The 21,182-nt window shown below is 40.2% G+C and overlaps 2 protein-coding genes across 3 annotated transcripts; both read left to right on the forward strand.

Moving 5' to 3' along the window:
- Window positions 1-770: 770 nt before the first annotated feature.
- On the forward strand, window positions 771-15,412 carry ogt.1 (O-linked N-acetylglucosamine (GlcNAc) transferase, tandem duplicate 1). 2 transcript variants are annotated; one of them, XM_027008613.3, is made up of 22 exons: window positions 771-1,217; window positions 2,911-3,091; window positions 3,605-3,848; window positions 3,930-3,998; window positions 7,464-7,580; window positions 7,690-7,769; window positions 8,053-8,248; window positions 8,406-8,546; window positions 8,651-8,751; window positions 8,874-9,027; window positions 9,123-9,224; window positions 9,477-9,656; window positions 9,765-9,923; window positions 10,022-10,111; window positions 10,211-10,336; window positions 10,482-10,652; window positions 10,759-10,875; window positions 10,971-11,135; window positions 13,551-13,703; window positions 13,836-14,088; window positions 14,173-14,296; window positions 14,393-15,412. In XM_027008613.3, the coding sequence occupies exons 1-22, from the start codon at window positions 1,181-1,183 to the stop codon at window positions 14,571-14,573; spliced, it is 3,141 nt and encodes a 1,046-aa protein (XP_026864414.1). In that variant the 5' UTR covers window positions 771-1,180; the 3' UTR covers window positions 14,574-15,412. The 2 variants fall into 2 exon arrangements, with proteins under 2 accessions (XP_026864414.1, XP_026864415.1); XM_027008614.3 differs by having other exon boundaries at window positions 772-1,217; window positions 2,941-3,091.
- Window positions 15,413-15,757: 345 nt separating this feature from the next.
- Window positions 15,758-20,828, forward strand: gcna (germ cell nuclear acidic peptidase). Its single transcript, XM_081699266.1, has 14 exons — window positions 15,758-15,947; window positions 16,402-16,497; window positions 16,635-16,788; window positions 16,904-16,967; window positions 17,300-17,352; window positions 17,441-17,507; window positions 17,588-17,667; window positions 17,889-18,023; window positions 18,140-18,277; window positions 18,496-18,655; window positions 18,900-19,044; window positions 19,120-19,255; window positions 19,823-20,027; window positions 20,272-20,828. Exons 2-14 carry the CDS (start codon window positions 16,408-16,410, stop codon window positions 20,501-20,503), a joined length of 1,659 nt encoding a protein of 552 aa, XP_081555392.1. The 5' UTR covers window positions 15,758-15,947; window positions 16,402-16,407; the 3' UTR covers window positions 20,504-20,828.
- The last annotated feature ends 354 nt before the right edge of the window (window positions 20,829-21,182 follow it).

Below are 21,182 nucleotides of genomic sequence, written 5' to 3' on the forward strand. Positions count from 1 at the left end.
TGTACTATCATGAATAATATATATATATATATATACACACACACACACACACACACACACACACACACACACACACACACACACACACACACACACACACACACACACCCCTCTACTGGTCGTTTGCAGTACTACTCCCCTCATAATGTAGACAGGATAACCTTCAGTAGGCCAGGCACGCAGTAATACATACAGACAGGTTAAAAAAGACAAGGTTAATTAATTTATTAAATAAATAAATAGCCTTCGGCTTAGCTGCTTTGTGATTTTGCATGTTTCGTGTGTATTTCCTTATTCATTTTGTTTTTCAATATTCACGTTCCTTTCGGGGAGCATATAAACCTTTACTTATTAAATAAAACAGTATCTTAAACCTGATTTAAATTAATCTTTTATTAAAGCACATAAACCTCTCTCTCTTGTAAAATACTTATTACTAATTTATTACCAACGCTGAGCGGGTCATCCCCGTACATCTGCTGCTGGAACTTTCTTTTTTTTGCCGCAGTGGACCGCGCAATGATACCTCATACGTAGTAAATCTCAGTCCGACGGCAGTTTTACTAGGTTGCTCCGCCGCCGGAGAATGTATTACATTTTATTTTAAAAAGACAAAACAAGACCTACTGGTATATTTGCGTATCTCAGAATAACATATCCATACAGTTTAACGTAATAGAAAAACCCATTCTTATTGCTCTCACCAAATAAGTATTAAATTCGTTTACAGTAGGGTCTAGTTTTGTATCAAAAAAGAAGTTCTAGCCGTGGCCACCATTTCATCAGATGCTATTGTATGGTGAAAGTAGGCGTTAGCATGTCTGTTTTTCACAAACTGTGTAGCTATTTTTAAGACATTATTTTTTGTATGAGAAATCGAAATATATAAATCTTCTAACAACGGACAGATTTTAAACCGTTGGTTCGGTGCGCATGACTTCAGTGTAGTTAGCTAGGTTCTTTGATTAGCTTATCTAGCTAGTTAGCTACTTAACGTTAAATAGCTAAAATAGCTAGCAAGGAAGTAAGGATTGGTCACTTGAATGTGGGTCCGGATTTTAATTTGGATTATCTAAATAGTCTACTCACACAAAGTGTGACGGTTATATTACATCAGTAGTTTTACATTTCTATTGTCACACTGACGACCATTCTGCAAGACTCAAAGACAGAAGGGGAGATGGCGAGCTCAGTGGGAAACGTGGCTGACAGCACAGGTAATCAAGATAGCTAGCTATTGGCTAATTTAGCTAGATAGCTAACCTACCTGCCTACCGTAAAGGAGCATAACATTTTGAACAATAGATTCAGTGTATGACTTGGCTTTATTCGCTGGTATTGACGTGTTTTGTCAGATTTTAGTTCGCTAACCCTACTTAACTAGTTGATTAAGGTGACCAGTTACACAAAAGAAAGTTGCTAGCTATAGTTATCTTCTTGACAACTTAAGACTTGGGTAAATCAAGAACTGTAGCTATGAAAATGTTGACTATGATGGCTGTCTAGCCCAGAATGTTAAAAAATGTAAATGTAGCTAGTTATTATTAAATGTATTGTAAACACTTAGGTTATTTAGGTTAGCTTCGTAACAGCTATGTGAAGCAAGCTACCTAGTGTTAGTTAGAATTAGGTAAGCTATTTTACAGCGCCATTTTACTTGTATTCCTATTGTATTCATTTGGTGTAAGAAAATGTTAAATGCCATTGCGTTGTTAGCTTTATGCATTTTGGGTCGCTAATTATAATCACAAGGTGTGTCAGTGTATTTTACAAACAGTAGGTTAACTACAGTTATATCCTTTCTATAAAATGTATCCGCCAACTAGGCTGTGAGTCCACAGCTCAAGTCGTGCGAAGTCCATTACGTCTCCGTACATTAGGTTTCTTTAACTGATAATTCATATAGAGTTAGCTTACATACATTATTTACTTAGCTAGTTATTTAGTTATTAGATTTGCTGTTAATATTACGCTAAGAGGTGTCGGCGATAAAAGTGTTACATGCTAATAAACAGACCTCTTAAACATATTTACACCCGTGTTCGTTGACACACCCAATATACACACCTACATTTATCTTGGGGCTGGGGGTGTGATTAACAAATGTGAAAATTGAAGAGACAATTATGGGGTTTCTGCATTTGCAAAAAATGGCATGTCAAAAGCTGTAACTTGGAGTAAATAAGTCCTCTGGGTTCATAAATCATGCAACAGGATACTTTAAAAAATGTATTTTGCATCAGTATATATGGGATATATGTATCGTCATGCAGGAACATTTTAACTCGCCTTAATATCCCTTTTTTCCCTGCAAGGTTTGGCTCCTTTACAGTCATAAGGGTCTTGACTGTCAGATTTAATCACCTAACTTGGCAAGGCCGTAATTTTGTTTGGAATCATCTGTGTGTTGTGAGACACATTCTCATGTTTATTCCCCCACACTTGCTTTATTTCTTTTTTTGAGGAAGAGTTCAGATTTTTAAGCAAATTAAAGAGATTTTTTGTATCCTGTATTTAACGTAGGTTTAGAGATTTATTGTCTTTTCATATACAATCTTCCACAGTGGACATGGTCTGTTAGAACTATATTAATCTGCAGATATTTTGAGCTCATCCCATTACGTTGTTTTAAATAGACATTGATTATTCTACCTGCATGTGACTGTTTTAAAAAAAAAAAATTATACATTTTATAGAATTGGTCTTCTCTCTAAGTCCTCTAAAATTAGTGACCCCATGCTTCCCCAGTTTGAGAATATATACACTTTGACACTCATGGATCTAGTCTGCATGATAAAGATAATTAGGAAAAAAAAGAAATCTGTTTTTGTCATTTTTATTTTTCTCATTTCCATTTCTTCTAACATGTTGTTTTCCCCCCTCCTCCTTCGGATTGTGTTGGTGCCACAGAACCAACAAAACGTATGCTTTCCTTCCAAGGGTTGGCTGAGCTGGCCCACCGTGAGTATCAGTCAGGGGACTTTGAGGCAGCAGAACGCCACTGCATGCAGCTGTGGAGGCAGGAACCAGACAATACTGGCGTCCTGCTGCTGCTCTCTTCTATCCACTTCCAGTGCCGTAGGCTTGACAGGTGAGACAGTTGAGGAAAGCTTCTTTTCATTCAGGCTGCTGTGGGGCACAGCAGGCCAAGATCTCTTGTTTGTTGTGCAGCGAGACTTGTCTACTGCATCTTTCCTCATTGTAGTTGTTGTGTTTATTGCAGAAGGTAGTGACTCTTCATTTATGATTACATTACTTCTGAAGATTGTTATACTTTGTCTCTTTTGCCTTTTCTGTTGAATATGGCTGGGCTTTTCTCTAATATGTTACTGCTGGAAAGTTTATTTTGTGCTTTAACCACAAATGGTCATTTCTTTGAACAAGCGGATTAGATGTATATATTTTGTATGTAAAATATACATAAATAAACATTTATATCATATTTTGTATGTAAAATCAATTTAAAGTATGTACGATGTTGCATGATGAAGAAAAATTAGAGCTTTTGTGGGCTGAACAGCTGCGTCTGTTGGCTTGTAGTTGATAGCGTTTCAACATTATCCTTACTTGCTGGCAGTAGACTCATGTTCTGGGCTCCACGCAGGTCAGCCCACTTCAGCACGCTGGCCATAAAACAGAACCCCATGCTGGCGGAGGCCTATTCCAACCTCGGCAATGTCTACAAGGAGCGTGGTCAGCTGCAGGAGGCCATCGAGCACTACCGCCATGCGCTTCGCCTCAAGCCAGACTTCATTGATGGGTACATCAACCTGGCTGCAGCCCTGGTTGCAGCAGGAGACATGGAGGGAGCAGTGCAGGCTTATGTGTCCGCTCTTCAGTACAACCCGGTGAGTAATCACTGACTATAATTGCTGGGCATGACTTTATAGTTCAAAGTTTGTTGCTTATTTTTCTATTTCTTGCTGCAGGACCTGTATTGTGTGCGGAGTGACTTGGGCAACCTTCTTAAAGCTCTTGGTCGTCTGGAAGAGGCAAAGGTCTGTTTTGACATGTTGGCGTGTGCATGTTATATTGCGTTCTTTATTTTTATGTTTTAATTTTTTGTGTTCATTTGTTTTTATACCCCTTCTTAAGTCTTAGCCTTCTTTGGGAGTGAGTGCTTCCGCTCAACACTAAGTGCTGTTTCTGTTCTGTAGAGTGTGGTTCTTTTTAGTAATTTCCTCTCCCTACTTGTACCCAGCCCAATGTCACCACTCACTCTGCCTGGTCTTAGCCCCCTTGCATACATACATAGTCATAGAACCCTCAACTAGTCCCAATAGTTTCAAAAGGGCAAAAATGGACCTCCCAGGACCAACCATGTTGGTGTGGTTTTGCTGTTCTGATTTTTCTAGTCTGTCAGTGGGAAACAAATGTATTTCTTCTTGACCCTCCCTTCTCCCCTTTCCCAGGTATAATCCCAGTAACTTTCATGACACAGGGAACCCCAAACCTATTTCCAACTTTTTTCTCAATTTGTTTTCTTTTGTTAATTTAATAATGGCTACACTGGAGTTAACGCCCCCTCCCTCCCTTTACATTTCTTCTTTCTGCCCTATCTCACTCCTTCTGCTTTTCTTTGTTTAATTAAACACTGCCGGCCTGGCCTGGCCTCTCAGTCAGTGCTCCTCCATACACAAGAAGAAAGGCTGGGTCCTTTGATGACTCACCAATGGGGGAATCTTTAAATGCTCCGGTTCTAGCATGCTTTTCCTTTAATGTTACGGAGGGATTATGCTGGCTCGGTCTTTTTTTTTTATTATTCTTTTTTTTCCCCTTTTTTTTCCCTTTTTTTTTTTTTCAAAAAAAAGAAAGAAAAAAAACAATGGACTGCTTTGAAGTTAGTGATGAAGTTTGCTGTGCTAAAAATAAGATGGCTTCCAACCCTAACACGTTTCTTATTTGTTTGCCTAACTATTCATTCATGCCTCCGAAAAGGTGAAGAACACTTTGGCTGACACTGCATATTTGCATTTTGCACCCATGAATAAAGAGAGTCCCCACTTACCCAGGCCAGTATGGTCTTCTGCCCCATAATGGTGGATCTGTGGGAGATTGAGGTAGAGAACAGAGAGATCTCTCCTCACCGGTTAGAAGCCCTCTTATTTGATGCCACAGGGGGGAGGAGTGGGAAGGAGCCCCCCAGATCAGCTCCGTTGCTCTAACCCCCCGCGCGCTTGCTCAGGGCCCGTGGAGTGTGCGCGCTCAGAGCTGCCTACCTGATCCTCCAGCCAAGCCTACAGATGCTCTTTAGGGGCTCCACAGTGCTTTTGCTAATAACCAGCCCGCTGTAATTCACTAGTTACCCCCTGTTTATTTCTACTCTCCACCTTTGCATTTCACTACAGAAATAAATGCTAAATGGCACTGGGGAGGTTTTGGGTGATACTGTGCGTTGTATGTACTGTGACGTTAGCCCTGGGCTGTGCCAGGCAGGCAGCTCCCTATCTGCACTCCACTGCACGCGGCAGATGCGATTATAATAGACAGAAGGAAATGCACATGCGCAGCACAAGCATTGACCTCTTTATTTCAGAGCTGTGGAGGCTTCTAGATACAAATCATTAAACCACAGGCTTTTTTCTTTACCCATTGGCCAGGATTGAAGAAGGCAGGACAGGATAAAGCAAAGAATGTATTAAACCATGTAATCAAGCAATAAAAAATAAGAGTCGATGATTTTTTTTCACTTTTGTCTCTTCAAGTATGATTAATGTTATGATTAATGTATGCCCGAAGAAATGTGTTCAGTTCATTTGGGGAAGATCAAGCCAGTTAGCCTCCCTCCTTTTTCTACATTCTACATCATACAAATAAAATTAGAAAAATTTCTACATGAAATACAAAGCCTTTCTTCTCTCTCGTCCCCCTACAAGCATTTTTTAGCACTTTAAAAAATTGAGATCCTTTACATTGCATGAGTGAAGATTATGCAGAATATTTTTACAATTTTTTTTGTTTTTATGAATATATTTTTTACCCATATAAAAACAATGTATTGATTGCAAACCTTTACTAACGCTCTTGTTTTCTTATTTTGTCTCTTTTGGTTTTTTCCACCACTGATATTGTTATTTAGAAGGTTTCAGGTGGGTGACAGTATTCCTGCGTAGGTGCGGTCTGACGGAAAGGAGCACTAGGGCAGCATCAGTCCTCTCCTCTTCTTCCAGCTGTGGCCGCCCCCCCAGACAAAGTCCAAAAATATGGTAACGGGTTTGTAACTGCCAACAAAAGAAAAAAAATACTTCATGCCTGAGTTCCTGTGTCTTGTGGCTACCTTTTGAAGAACTAAAGAAAACAAAGGAAAAAAGTAATTGAAAAAAAGTGTTATTTAGAATTCCTTTGTACAACTTAACATCGGCAAAGCAAGTAATTAAATGAAACATGGATTTGGATTCAGTAAGCAAACAAAAACACAGTAAGAACCCTCTAACTCTCTTCTTACTTGTTAATTATTTTTTCCTGTTGCTTTGATTTTATCTTTTTTTTTTCCTCTTTGATTTGGAGTTGCAGCGTTCTGCTGAGCAGATGATGCGCTGTGAGTCTGCAGCGACGCAAGGGCTGCGCAGCGACAAAATACCCTTGAACGCAAAGCAAAAGAAGCGCTTGCGCGCAACACACGCCCCCCTCCCCCTCCCTCCCAGCCTGGGGACTGCAGAACTTCCTGCCAACTCTGCCAGCATGGCACCCAGTGGGCCCCCAGCCCAGTGCAGGACACCATTGGCAGATACTCGTAATATTATCTGGCTATATTACAGCTCTCATATTCCCCTCAAAATCAAGGGCAATTGGCAGTGGACCCTGTTGTGTTCCTGAAGGGTGGTGGGTTTCAAGGAGTGTGCCAGTCTGGTGGGGTCCAGAGCACCTGGGTCTTTAGGGCTGTGGTCCACGCTGTGAGCTGGAGTCAGCGCTGGCAAAAGCGACAAGCAAATGTGGCGCAAGCGGCGACTGCAGCACAATGACACAATGGCCGCCTGCCAGGCTTTTTGCGCTTGCATTACAGGGATCTGCATCTACACCCTGCACAGGCATTTAAGGTTGTGACTGTAACTGGGCTAGTTGTGGCAGGATTTTAAAATATGAATTTGTCATAGACCTTGTGTGCATAATGTTAAAAAAGTGTCACATAGTGGTTTTTTGATAATGTCTCATACTGTTTTTTGTTGTTGGTGAGACCGTAACTGAAGAATGTCAGTGGGAGTGTAGGTGCTGGTCGGATTTGCGCAGCGCAGGAAAAAGCGTGCAGCTTAGCGCGGCAGAACAGTGCGCTCGCGAGCCCACGCTGTAGACTCACTTTTTGCATTTTGGAGAACAGACTCTGACTGCTTTTCTCTGCTCTTTTCATTTTCTTCCTTTTTATTCAATCTCTTTATTTTCTTTTATGACCCCCATCACCCCTGTCTGTTCTACTGCTCCTCTCTGCCCCTCTTCCTCCTGTTGTTTTCATTGTTAACCCATTAAAGGCTTGCTACCTGAAGGCAATTGAGACTCAGCCAAACTTTGCTGTAGCATGGAGCAACTTGGGCTGTGTGTTTAATGCGCAGGGGGAGATCTGGCTGGCCATTCATCATTTTGAAAAGGTGAGCGGGGTGGTTAAAAAAATTAATACGTGTTGAAACAACTCATCCTTATCTCCTTTTCTTAGACTTGCATCATGATTGTCCATGTTTTTGTTGTCTTTTTTTGTAGGCAGTGACCTTGGATCCCAACTTTTTGGATGCTTACATTAACTTGGGCAACGTTCTTAAGGAAGCCCGCATTTTTGACAGGTGAACTTTTCCTGAGCTGGTGTTCATACTCCCCACACAGACTACAATGTTCAGCTAGTATCCACGCTTACTCTTCGCCTTATACTGCACTTTTATGTAATAACTGTATATACATGTCCCCCCATTTTTCCCCCCTTAATTTTGTACTTGAAATTTAAACAGCTGTAGAGCACATTACCCTCACACAAGCACTGTCTCTGACTTTTGTGCACATGACAAACTTGAACCTACTTATCTACTGCTTTAGCATGAAACCACTACTGTGTATGGTTTTCCTTTACAGAGCTGTTGCTGGTTATTTGCGAGCCCTTAGCCTGAGCCCCAACCATGCTGTTGTCCACGGTAACCTGGCCTGCGTCTACTATGAGCAGGGTCTAATCGACCTGGCCATCGACACCTACCGACGTGCCATCGAACTGCAGCCTCACTTCCCTGATGCCTACTGCAATCTTGCCAATGCCCTGAAGGAGAAGGGGAATGTAAGGAACTCCATTTCCCTTTAACACTATAGTATCTCTATGGATATGTATCATTGTGTAATTATAATTTACTTGGGCTCGGCTTGTCTTCCTTCATTGAGTCATGGTAGCACCTACCATGTTAAGCATGTTAAATTAAGTAACCATCTCCTCTCAGGTGTCTGAAGCTGAGGAGTGTTATAACACAGCTCTACGTCTGTGCCCCACGCATGCTGACTCCCTCAATAATCTGGCTAACATCAAACGGGAGCAAGGCAACATTGAAGAGGCTGTGCAGCTCTACAGGAAGGCTCTGGAGGTGAGAATCTTTTCAGTTTTATGGCCATTTTTGTAGGTTTAAATCCTGTAGGTTTGCGTATGTAAAGAGCACATGTTCATAAACACTTGTCTATTTTTAAACAGGTTTTCCCAGAGTTTGCAGCAGCCCACTCCAACCTTGCCAGTGTCCTTCAGCAGCAGGGCAAGCTTCAGGAAGCTCTCATGCACTACAAAGAAGCTATCAGGCACGTCATTGTTGCTTCGGTTTGACTTGAACAATAATCAGTGTTACATTTTTGGACAGCCAAAAGTGATTCCCTTAACCTGAAAGTAACATTTTTGATTATTACCTTCTTTCTTTGGACAGGATCAGCCCCACCTTTGCTGATGCCTATTCCAACATGGGGAACACGCTGAAAGAAATGCAGGATGTGCAGGGGGCTCTGCAGTGCTACACTCGCGCCATTCAGATCAATCCTGCCTTTGCAGATGCTCACAGCAACCTGGCCTCCATACACAAGGTATTTTCTAATACTGACCTTTTAACTGCACTATGTAATGTTTTTCTCAGTTTCTTTTTGAAAAATGTTTTGAATCTGTGCCCCTTAATCCACAGGACTCTGGAAACATTCCAGAAGCAATTGCATCTTACCGTACTGCTCTGAAGCTTAAACCAGACTTTCCTGATGCTTATTGCAACCTTGCTCACTGTCTGCAGGTGACAAAAACCATCCAAATCTTCAGGCTTGCATTTCTGCCTTGAGGCAGATGAATTTAATTATACGATTTTCCTGTTTGTAGGTAATGTTAACATTTGTGTAGTTATGTTATCTAGGTTGTCTTAAAAGGCTAGCTAAATACTGTAAATGTGTCTACTTTCTTAATATGTAAACTGTGGTTCTTAGTCCGTGGTTACAGAGCTAGTCACTCGTAAATCCTGAGTCATATTATAGCCAACTTTCTTTTGCAGATTGTATGTGACTGGACTGACTATGATGATCGCATGAAAAAGTTGGTGAGCATTGTGGCTGACCAACTGGAAAAGAACCGCCTACCCTCTGTGCACCCACACCACAGTATGCTCTATCCTCTTTCCCATGGATTCCGCAAAGCCATTGCTGAGAGGCATGGCAACCTCTGTTTGGATAAGGTACACAAATTGGGCGATATCTTGTTTAAAGCACTCTATTCTAGCTACTTGAGGAGATACAAATTGTGTGCAGCAAAAGTCTTATTGATCTTGTTGACTGCCTGACAGATCAATGCTCTTCATAAACCTGCCTATGAGCATCCTAAGGACTTGAAGGCCAGTGGAGGGCATTTGCGTGTTGGCTATGTCAGCTCAGACTTTGGCAACCACCCCACCTCCCACCTCATGCAGTCCATTCCTGGCATGCATAACTCTGAGAAGTTTGAAGTGAGTTCTCTTGAGAAGAAAGATCATCATAACTCGAAACTAAAAAGGTCTAATACATTAGACTACTGGTAATACCTGGTACCATTCTTTGTTCTTAGGTGTTCTGCTATGCCCTCAGTCCTGATGACAATACCAACTTCAGAGTCAAAGTGATGGCTGAGGCTCATCACTTTACTGACCTTTCTCAGGTGATAATATGTAGGGGCTAAAGCAAGTAGAATAGCTTTGGTCTGTCCTCTCTGTTACTGTTCCTCACATTTCTCTCTTACTGTGTACCTTTCACATAGATCCCTTGCAATGGTAAGGCTGCTGATAGGATCCACCAAGATGGAATTCACATCCTGGTCAACATGAATGGTTACACCAAGGGAGCCCGCAATGAGCTGTTTGCCTTGCGCCCAGCACCTATTCAAGTAACCAATTCAGAATTCATACATTTCTAACTATTGCATGAACATTTTCCATTGCTGAGCATCTAGCTGCAAAGCTTGACAAAGAGAATGAAATAGCTAAGACTAAACACTGATGAATAACATTAACATTAAAAAACTTTTTCAGGCAATGTGGCTTGGCTACCCAGGCACCAGTGGTGCTCCTTTTATGGATTACATCATTACTGATAAGGAGACCTCTCCAGTCGAGTTGGCTGAACAGTACTCTGAGAAGCTGGCGTACATGCCAAACACATTCTTTATTGGAGATCATGCAAACATGTTCCCCCACCTCAAGGCAAGTGACATCTATGAATTCTGAAATATGTCAACTGTTAAAGAATGAAACATTCCATTCCATGTTGCATTCCAAATTATTGAGCTTTTGCTATTGTGCTGTACAGAAAAAGGCAGTGATTGACTTCAAGTCCAATGGACACATTTTTGACAATCGCATTGTGCTGAATGGAATCGATCTCAAGGCATTCCTAGAGAGCCTGCCAGATGTCAAAGTAATCAAGGTAAATTAGAAAGTCCAGGAAGAGTTGCAACACTTCATTATATTGCAGGTTTAGATGTTTGGTTGTATACTGATGTTAAATTGGCTTACTTTTAGATGGAGTGTGATGGCCAGGAGGCCACAGACACTAATGGAACCCTCTCTATGCCAGTCATCCCTATGAACACAGCAGCTGAGGCTATTATAAACATGATCAACCAAGGTCAGATCCAGGTCACCATCAATGGCTTCACCGTCAGCAATGGCCTGGCTACCACTCAGGTATTGCCTACTAAACACCTGAAGAGTTGATTTTCCTTCTAGCATGTAGGGTGCTGTTACCGTTTTGTTTTGTTTGTTTGTTTTTTATCTGCCATCAGTGGTGTTTTGCTCCTTGGGTTAAAATGCTGTAACACTTCTAGGTCCTTTACTCCATAATTCTTTAAGATGCTCTGAAAAGAACTGGCTAATATTTGAAAATGTTTATTAATCACTTAGTCCTAATTGACCATTCTGTTTCTTGTGGTGATTCACTGTTGTTAATTGGCAGGGTAGCAAATAGTGTTTTCTCTCCCTTGGCATGATGATGCAAAGGGATACAGAGTTTTCCCACAAGGTGATGTTGAATCTATTCTAATCTGTTCCCACAGATGTGTGCTTAATTTGTGCTTGAATCAAACATGGAATGTCATTAATAAAGAGAAACCAGTCCTGTAAAAGTACAGTGATATTGTAAGCAATGAAATCACATTGTTTTTTCAGATTTTTATTACCAGGAAGGTTGTTGTATCTGGTAATGTAGCCTTGCAGGTTTGAACCATGATGGCTGGTTACGTTAAGGAGAGTACGCTCCAAGACAGAATGTGTTGTAGCAGCTCAGCCTCATTACTCTTGTTCACCTGGGTTTTAAAGACAGCTGAAGGTGGCAAACAACATATAGATGGAAGACTTGGATGGTTGGTGTAAAAACACCAAGGTCACAATCAGAATGGCATTTCTTATTTGTCATTTAAGATGGATGGTTTCTATTCTGTAATTAAATAGACTAGAAATAGGTTATTTATGCAGTTGTTCAATAACAAATGCAAGTGGCACAGTCCTTAGTGATTTAACAAATACCATTTGCATAACTGTTTTACTCTTTACCTGAAAGTGAAAAAAGTCGTGTGGAAGAACCCATTTTAGTTTTTTAAGAACAAGGGGTTCACAATACGTAGTTTGTTAAGCGTCATCAATTTGGCATTTGCAGTACTGATATAACAAAGTTGGAAAATCTGTAGAAGTTATTTAATATTTTTTTAACTAAATTAGGAGCCTGGGCGATATCAAGATATTTAGAAACCCAGATGTTATGGTTTTCAGTACCATCAAAAATACATATGCTATAATATAAAAGCTAATACAAAATTAATTTATTATAACTGCGAACTTGACCAACAATTATTTGGAGGTAGAGAAGAAATAATTGGCTTGTGGGGCCCATGCACACGCTGGACTAATATTTAAATATAATTTTTGCCCATGTTCTTATGTGTTTACATTTTCGTTGCTGTTCAGTAGATTGGTTAACTACGTTTCCTGTACACCCTAGGAGGAAGTGATGTTGAAATAAACAAAGAGCTAGGAATTTCAGTGATTCTAATGATGTGATTTCTAGACAGGTATGAGAAGTAAGACTTGGCTACCAAGCAAAGTTCACTGCTTACAGTTAATAGTTTACAGTTGAAAATGAGCAGGTACATGCAAACCTGAAAAGCCAGTTTAAACACTGCTCTGCATTTGGGTGCATGATTGATTGATGCTGTTTTTTGTGCATCTTTGTATCTCAGAGAAATAACTACTATAATGCTAATGTTTTCTTCCTGTTTGAGATGACTTTTGTGCTGTTCCAGTCCTAAAATTTAAAAACATGCTAATAAAATCTATGATTGCAGTAACAGTAAATAGTTATAGTATTTTATAGTAATAAACTAAATAGCTAACGATATGAAACCTACAGATCCGCATTTAGATTGTTAAATTACTTGTTCAGCAGAAAACTGGCAACTTCTGTCACATTGAAAACTTTGTTCCTCATCAGTGATTTACATCTAGAAAAGGCCACAACCCAGTGTCTGTTTGTTCTGCTGTTGTCTGTTCTAGTTTTGTTTTGCTTCATGTGTTTGCTTCTTTGACAGTAAACATTCAGCTTCCCTTACATTTTCTTGTGCTAAATAAGTATGACCCTCCATTTGTCCCAAATTTGGTTCTCAAGCTTCATAACACAAAAAGGTTAGACATAGTACTGGCAACAACTATTGATTCTTCTTTCTAGATCTTCCAAACCCTGCTAGATTCTAAGTTAACACACAACAACTTGTAGTTACAGGTGGTTAAACACTAATGAAAACATGGCTTATGATGTTATTCAATTTCTGCTAATAAATCTCCATAAATTTTGTACACTAATTTGTGCTCCATTAAGTCCAAAGCTAGGTGAATATTCAACTGAACATATAGTGTTTAGACTTTTGCTTTAGAGTGCGTAAATTAATTTCAAGTAAACTGACATGCACTTAATTGAGTCCACACTTGGCCAAATGTATGTGAATGTGATATAATCACACATCACATATAATCCATTTAACCATGGATACTTTTTTGACATCTTTTATTTGTTAAATTTTTAAAAATTTATTTGTTGTATTTATTTACAAGATCAATAACAAGGCTGCCACAGGAGAGGAGGTCCCAAGAACAATAGTGGTGACCACACGCTCTCAATATGGACTTCCTGAGGACTCCATTGTCTACTGTAACTTCAATCAGCTCTACAAAATTGACCCTCCAACTCTGCAGATGTGGGCTAATGTATGCACTGGCTAACTACGTTTTACATAGGATTGCTCTTTTATTGTTATTTTGCTTTAGATGTTTAGTGCATGAAGTAAAAAATTAAATGAACAAGCACCACAGCTCATCTCATGTATCTGTTTATTCCAGATTCTGAAACGAGTGCCCAACAGTGTACTCTGGCTTCTCCGCTTCCCAGCTGTGGGAGAGCCTAACATCCAGCAGTATGCCCAGAACATGGGCCTGCCTGCCAACCGCATCATCTTCTCCCCCGTGGCCCCTAAAGAAGAGCATGTTAGAAGAGGCCAACTAGCTGATGTATGCCTTGACACACCGCTTTGCAATGGTCACACCACTGGCATGGATGTATTGTGGGCCGGCACCCCTATGGTCACAATGCCAGGTTAGCAGCCAGTACATTTGCCTACATAAAATTGTATTTGCTGTTTCTTATAAACAACATGCTTAATGATAGATGGTTTTGTAGGTGAAACGCTAGCATCTCGAGTGGCTGCCTCTCAGCTGACTTGCCTTGGCTGTCCTGAGCTCATTGCCCAGAGTCGCCAGGAGTATGAAGATGTTGCTGTCAAGCTTGGCACCGACATGGAGTAGTAAGTCAACTTTACTTAACTATTTGTACTTCCTCACACACCAAGTAAATTTGCGTGTACTTAGTTATAGAAGAAAATCCCCCATCTGTTTTGCAGTCTAAAGAAGATTCGTTCCCGTGTATGGAAGCAACGCATCACTAGTCCGCTCTTCAACACCAAGCAGTACACCATGGACCTGGAACAACTTTATCTGCAGATGTGGGAGCATCATGCTAGTGGCACCAAGCCTGACCACTTGGTCAAGCTGCAGCCACTTGAAAGTAGTGAAAGCACCTGAACTGGCTTGCATGCCCTCCCCTCCCCATCTGTGCCATCATTTGACCCTCTGAATTGGCTACTTAATCCCTGTGCTACTACCAGTTATCTTCGGTAACAGAGACTCCATAGAGCCTGTAGTAAAGCAATGATCTGACCATCCAGCCAAAGCTTTTTGTTCCTATGTGACAGGAGAGCATGACAGTTGTGCTACTTCACTGAGACACTCCTCCCCAATGGTTCTCTTCTCTGCTCTTCTCTTCTACTACTTTGTAGAATCTGAAATGGACTTTGAGCACCGGTCCCTTTGTCAAATTGTGACCTTCATTTCTTTAGGTGAAAGTTGTTCTTTTTTCCAAGGGTCACAGCGTTGCACATTGGAGCTTCGATATGTTACTAAAATGAGTGATTGGCTTTAACATGCTAACATGAGCATTTTTTTTTTTGTTGTTGGGTTTTTTTTTTGGTTTTTTTTAGTTAGCAGATACGCTTCTTTATCTCTTTTAGCCTGTTTATCATGACCCTAAAGTGGATGTGTGGATGGAAATAATCATTTTCCCTTGTTATTTGCCAATGATTTGATTTCTTTCCCTGTGTTAATGATAAATGCTCTTAGTTGTACCAGTTCATCAAAAAAGCTCTGTATGGACAAGTTAGAACATCATAATACACAGTGAAAGTGGCCTGCAAACCCCAGTACTGACTCCACTTGTTAATTTTATTATTTTTACCAGGAAAGGTGTAGGTAAGTATTTTTCTGTTTTCATTTTGTACACTGTCTTCCTGTTTACCATTTTATTTATGCTCTCTCATTGAAGCTTTGCAAGGCTCTTAAACTGAAATAAATGTGGCAAACCTGAAGTACTAAGAGTTTCAAATACTTGACAACAATAAGCTAAAATAAACTTTCCTTATCTTCCAATGCTATCAAATAGTATTTGGTATTTTATGCACTGCCCTTAAACATAAAAGGGAAAACAGTTATTAAAAAAACAAACAAACATACATTTATTACATAAACATACATCAGACTATTCATCATTAATTCATGAAGGTTTTTTAGCTAAATCAATGGTGTATAGTGTATACCGTGCGTTGCACTTTTGAACTTATTACTTGTAAAATATCTGTCAACCACCAGATGTCAATGTTCCGCTCCAACGCTTCGACCCTTCTATCGGCACAATAAGGAAAGTCTCCAAAAGCTTCATGAGCTTTCGTCTACCCACCACTATAAATAATGGATTAACATGATATTAAATACATGTACGTGGGCCTGATCCAGGGTGTATGACTATATCTACCCATAAGTAAAACTAGAACTGCGTATTTAGGCAGGGTTCCGAGGTGAAACAGGAAAGTGACGTTCCCCTGAGTTGTGACAACTTCCGTTCAGGTAAATTTGAAAGTTGTTTCTTTGTTTTAAAGGCGATAATTCACTGAGGTTGTTTTGAAATAAACCTTTGATCTTAAAGAAGGTTTAAGAAACAAGATATTTTACTGTGCATGTGACGTGGATAGATTGCACTTTATTAGTGGGAACTGTTCTGTTTGTCGATATGCTTAACTACTAATAGTTAGCTAACAGCTAGCATACTAGCTTTTCTATTTTCGCTAGGACAGCTAACCTAGCTAGACAGCTAGTGATAACTTCGCTGGCGTTAACGTACATGTTGCCATCCGAGAAACTAGCTGGCTGGCTAACTTGTTAACTAATTATTTATCGTAACACAGTTCTGTAAAACTAACAAATACACCTGATTTAGAAATTATTTAGATATATAACGCTAGCTAAGTCACTACTAATAGGATAACACTAATGAGAGCATATCTGTTTTTCCCTTTTGTAGGGTGCAATGGATCCCAGCACTCAAAGGCTGTTTCAGAGAGTTGCGGAAAAACTCGGATGGGACAAACCTGAGGCTCTAGATCGAGCTGCGGAAGAGGTATATATTTTTTGGTGAAGTATACATAAGTGAATGCTAGCTAGCTATCCTACCTATTACTGTGTGTGTGTGTGTGTGTGTGTGTGTGTGTGTAAAGGAGAATTTACATATTAGGTTGTCTCCTTTTTTTGGCTCAGTTGAAAGAGAGCTTGAAAAGCAGACGACCTACTACTGGTAGCTATGGCGCAGAGGCTGCTTTGAGGAAAGATACTTCGCGTAAACCCCAACTTTCAGACAGCGACAGTTCGGGGAAGGAGAATCAATGTGGAAAGGGAAATCCTCGCTCAAATCGTGCGTCATTAGAGCCCAGTGATGATTGTAATCAAAGCAAGTTAAGTATTTAATGTTCTAACACAGCGGTCCAAAAATTAATAAATATAACTGGTCATGTCCGTTTTCCTTTCAGTTCTTGCAGATAAAGTTACTCCCAGACGTACTTGCAAACAAATTTCATCTGCTAAGAAAATAAGGTATGTAATGTTCAACTGACTGGTATCACTTTTTTTTTTATTAATGATATTAAGTTCTTAGTTTTTATATCTATATTAATAATGGCTCAATAGGTATAGTCATTTAACTACTAAATAAAGCTTGAAGCAGTGGGTGTTGTCTTTTGCTGTTTTAAAAAAGACCACTTTATAAACAAGCCATGTGGTTTTTTTTATTTTTATTTTTTATTGGAATTGAAACAGGTTTCAGGGATCATTAGGTTATTACATAGAAATCTCAAAGAACAGCATCAAACCTGTCTGAAGATGAGGGAATACTGATAGAGACCGATTTATCTGTATCTCTTTTCCAGGGAACCGATTCCTGTTTTCTCCTCAGACAGTGATGACGATGATTTTGAAATCTGTAAGTAATTTTTTTTGTTTAATTTCTGGAGGTATTGAAACTTTTGTTGTTAGTATTAGTATTAAACAGTTTCTGTTTTCTTTTGTAGTTTTGAGTTGTGTAAGAACACCAAAAACTCAACCCAGCCTGCAGTCTGTGAGTGGCAGTGATGACAGGTCAGGGCTAGTGTGTTATGCATGGCTCAATAAATGTATTAACATATGGTGGTGATTTCTAACTTCTCTTAATTCTACAGCCTTAAACATTTTATAGTGGATGACTTAACCTCTGAAGATGATTTTGTTGTTGGGGAGAAGAAGCCATCTGTTTCTAACGGTAACCTTTATTGCGAGAGCTTTTGTGCCAATGCAGTTTTGCATCACACGGAATGAATGGTTAAAACTGTGATTTGCATGAACAAATTCACCAATATCCCATTTATCAATTTACTATTACTAGACTTAAATAAGTCTTATGAGAATGTATGCTAAAATTTATATTCTAAAATTGCAGATTGTTAACTATGATGTTAAATGTGGTTGTCTTTTCAAACGCAGACAAACAGAAGCACCCAAAACCCCCTGGGTTTGTCAAGAGGTGGCAGAGGAAGGCTCCCTCTCAATATGATTCCCCAGTCTTTCTCAGTGATGATGATGATGATGATGACAGAGACACCTGGAAGGCCCAGAAAGGTGTGTTCACATGCCAGCCCTCCAAGGACACCTGGGCTAAAGAAAACAAACTCAGAGGTGCCCTGCATTTTGTCTCCCCTCTCTCTCTACATACCATCCTTCTGAACCTTCCTCAGCCCTGACTACATGCAGTGGGAGGTGCAGTGACACAGGCAGCTCTGATGATGATGAGTTCCTGTCCTTGCTGGACCGAATCAAGAAGAACCAGAAATTGGGAAGCAGTAGCATGCAAGTTTCTCCTAAACTTCCTGAAGGTACTCTCATTGCAACTTTCATTACTCCTCATATAACTGAATAATAATTTCAAATTCATATAATTCTTATCAAATACATGTTCAAATTCATGTTGGAAGTCAGCTGATATACGTTGTATGGCGTTAATTGAAAATAAAGGAATACAGTTGGGGGGTGGTGTTAACTATTACACGTTTGGCTCATTTAATGTGTTTTTTCATTTGTGTGTGGGCTATAGAACCTAAAGTTACAACAGCCTGTTGGACTCCATCTGTTAAGGGCCAGAAAGGCAGTGACTGGGCACCAGTAACAGAATCTCTGTTGGACAGGACTCGAGAGCAGCTCCATATTAGTAGACCTGTGAGCCACAGTGAGCCACGAACAGCCCCCAGCAGCAGGTAGAGGGAGCATGTTGCCCTTGCTATAGTATAGTTTACTACCCTTTATAGCTCTTTAATATATGTAGCACTACAGTGCATCATACTGACATGTTTCAAATCAGGTTGTTGGACTATTTATTTTTTAAGAAATGTTAACTCAACTTTATAAATAGTTTTTTGTTCATAAAACTTCTCTAATTTCTTTTTGCCCCTCAAACTCATGAGACTGTGACACTGAACTGGTTTTATGTATCTGTGGCAGAGTGGCAGTATGTAAAATCCCAGGCTGCTTTTTGCAGTCTCTGTCCATCCCTGGCCCCATGTACTGCCGTAACTTCAAACAGAACAAGCAGGAGCTCACCAGCAAACTCTACCAACTTTATAACTCCAGCGTATTTGACAGCAAGGTCAGCATGTGCTCGCCTTATAATGATCATGCACATTTTAAATGGGTCCTAATTCAAACATTTTAATTCCACCAGCTACCCGCAGACATGACAGTCACCTGGAATAGAAAAATGAGGAAAACTGCAGGATATTGTATTACGGGACAAGAGCGAGGCACAAGCAAACGGTATGCCCGCATTGAACTGTCAGACAAAGTCTGTGATTCTGCAGGTAACTCTTACTTTGAAATTATTCTAATATCTGATCTAAGTCCATTTGAAATATCTAACCATAACATTCTAAGCAATAAACAACCACGCAGCATATCCAGTGATGTAGCTTACCTGGTAGAATAAGATGCTAGCAACATACAGATAGCATACATTATCCTGTAAATGTAAGCTAAGTTGCTTTGATTAAGAGTGTTAGCTAATGCTGTATCTGGCATTTTCAGCACATGGCAAACACCCCTTTTCGGATGTTTCGGACAGAGATCCTTTATCAGCTGTGCAAGCATACTGTTTCTGAATTTGTAGTAGGAGGAGCCAGTTTATATAACTGGAGTACACAGAGCTTCCAGAGAAAAAAGATGTTTCAGATAGAGGTCCTTGTGTCCCATATCAAGCTCTTAAAAGCATTGCATCTCCCTTACAACGCAGCTGTGTGCCTTAGCTGACTAGCTACAAATCTCCTTACAGTAGCATAGTTCTCACATTGGAAGTTCGGAACAGGAGACACAGCACTGTTTTGTAATAACTTGATTTAGACTTTCCGTGACTGGCGACCTGTCCTTTGTAGATCGGTTAAGGGATACGCTAGTTCACGAGATGTGCCATGCAGCCACATGGCTGATAAACAATGTACGAGATGGGCACGGCCCTTTCTGGAAGCTCTATGCACGTAAAGCCATGCTGGCTCATCCTGAGTTACCAACGGTCACCCGTTGCCACAGCTACGACATCAACTACAAGTATCAGTACCAGTGTAGCCGCTGCAAAAACACGTAAGTGTTTCCCTCCTTTCATAGTTCTGTATTCAGGGCTCGAATGATAAAGCTAAAATTCTCTATAACAGAATCTTTTATACTTTTAAAATGTATAAAAGCATTTGATTGGCAGAATTTGTTATATACACCAAATGTTGTCACACTTCTGTCCTTTTTCCTGAAATACAAAGTTGTGAAGAGTACCAGTCATTTAGTTAGTTCCTGGGCATTAAACTAAACCTCTGCCTGTGATTATCCCCAGCATTGGTCGCCACTCCAAGTCACTTGACACACAGAAGTTCGTATGCGCCTTGTGTAAGGGGCAGCTGGTGCTTCTCACAACATCTAAGCCGCGGAGGCCCACGCCCTTTGCTGCATTTGTGAAGAACAACTACGTGTCAGTGCGACAAGAGCTCACTGGCCAGAGTCATGCTGAGGTCATGCGCAAGCTCAGCGCTGACTTTGCCAGCAAGACACACCTCAGCAACAACTGATATCAGAATTTTAGAACAATTCTGATGCTTTTCCTGTACTGAATGTGATAACGTGTCATGTGGTGCTTTGCTGCACTAGCTTTTTCTGTGGTTATTTACCTCACTGAATCCAGGCCATTGGTGTGGGCATTACATTTCCATCGTGTTTTGTAAAGACACTGGGTTGGCATGTCATAAGCACCTTTCAATGGCTGTGAAAGGCCCACTTTTACAGATTTAAGCATATGTAGTTATTGTGGCAGGGTTGGTATTGTCAGATTTTAATACTTTCATCTTTGTGTCCTGTTTGTGTCTCGATGTTCAATAAACTTTTTCATACATACTGATATGTTTATGAATACTTTTTGGGAAAAGCAAGTTGTACAGATATGTCTAATCATTTTATGCAAATACGACATGCAGAGCATGTTGGGTGAATCCCTCGCCTAATGAGTTCGGCTTGGGTGGGCCTACTCTGCTTTTCAAGGCAAAATTTGGGAAGGGAGTTTTACGTTGTCAGTTATGAACAAGTTGATTCCCGAAATGTATCTAAATAATGTATTTTGCTTATTGTGTGTGTTCATAATCATTGTTTCAGGATTTAGTTCATTTTATTTACTTAAGTATATGTGCTGTTGGGTGTATGCCTCCCCCTATTTGTGTCCTGGCCAGTGTCTTTTCTCAGCGCCCATCAGTTGCC

Source organism: Electrophorus electricus, chromosome 16, assembly GCF_041902795.1.
Source record: "Electrophorus electricus isolate QZ-2024a chromosome 16, ASM4190279v1, whole genome shotgun sequence".
NCBI classification, from domain to species: Eukaryota; Metazoa; Chordata; class Actinopteri; order Gymnotiformes; family Gymnotidae; genus Electrophorus; species Electrophorus electricus.

Bases quoted from the DNA above. Each gene is read 5' to 3' on its own strand.
- ogt.1 (XM_027008613.3), top strand. From the start codon at position 1,181: ATGGCGAGCTCAGTGGGAAACGTGGCTGACAGCACAG. The intron at 8,547-8,650 runs GTGAGAATCTTT...ATTTTTAAACAG, and splicing joins TCTACAGGAAGGCTCTGGAG to GTTTTCCCAGAGTTTGCAGC. The intron at 9,657-9,764 runs GTACACAAATTG...ACTGCCTGACAG, and splicing joins GCAACCTCTGTTTGGATAAG to ATCAATGCTCTTCATAAACC.
- gcna (XM_081699266.1), top strand. From the start codon at position 16,408: ATGGATCCCAGCACTCAAAGGCTGTTTCAGAGAGTTGCGGAAAAACTC. The intron at 17,508-17,587 runs GTCAGGGCTAGT...TTAATTCTACAG, and splicing joins GTGAGTGGCAGTGATGACAG to CCTTAAACATTTTATAGTGG. The intron at 18,278-18,495 runs GTACTCTCATTG...TGTGGGCTATAG, and splicing joins TTCTCCTAAACTTCCTGAAG to AACCTAAAGTTACAACAGCC.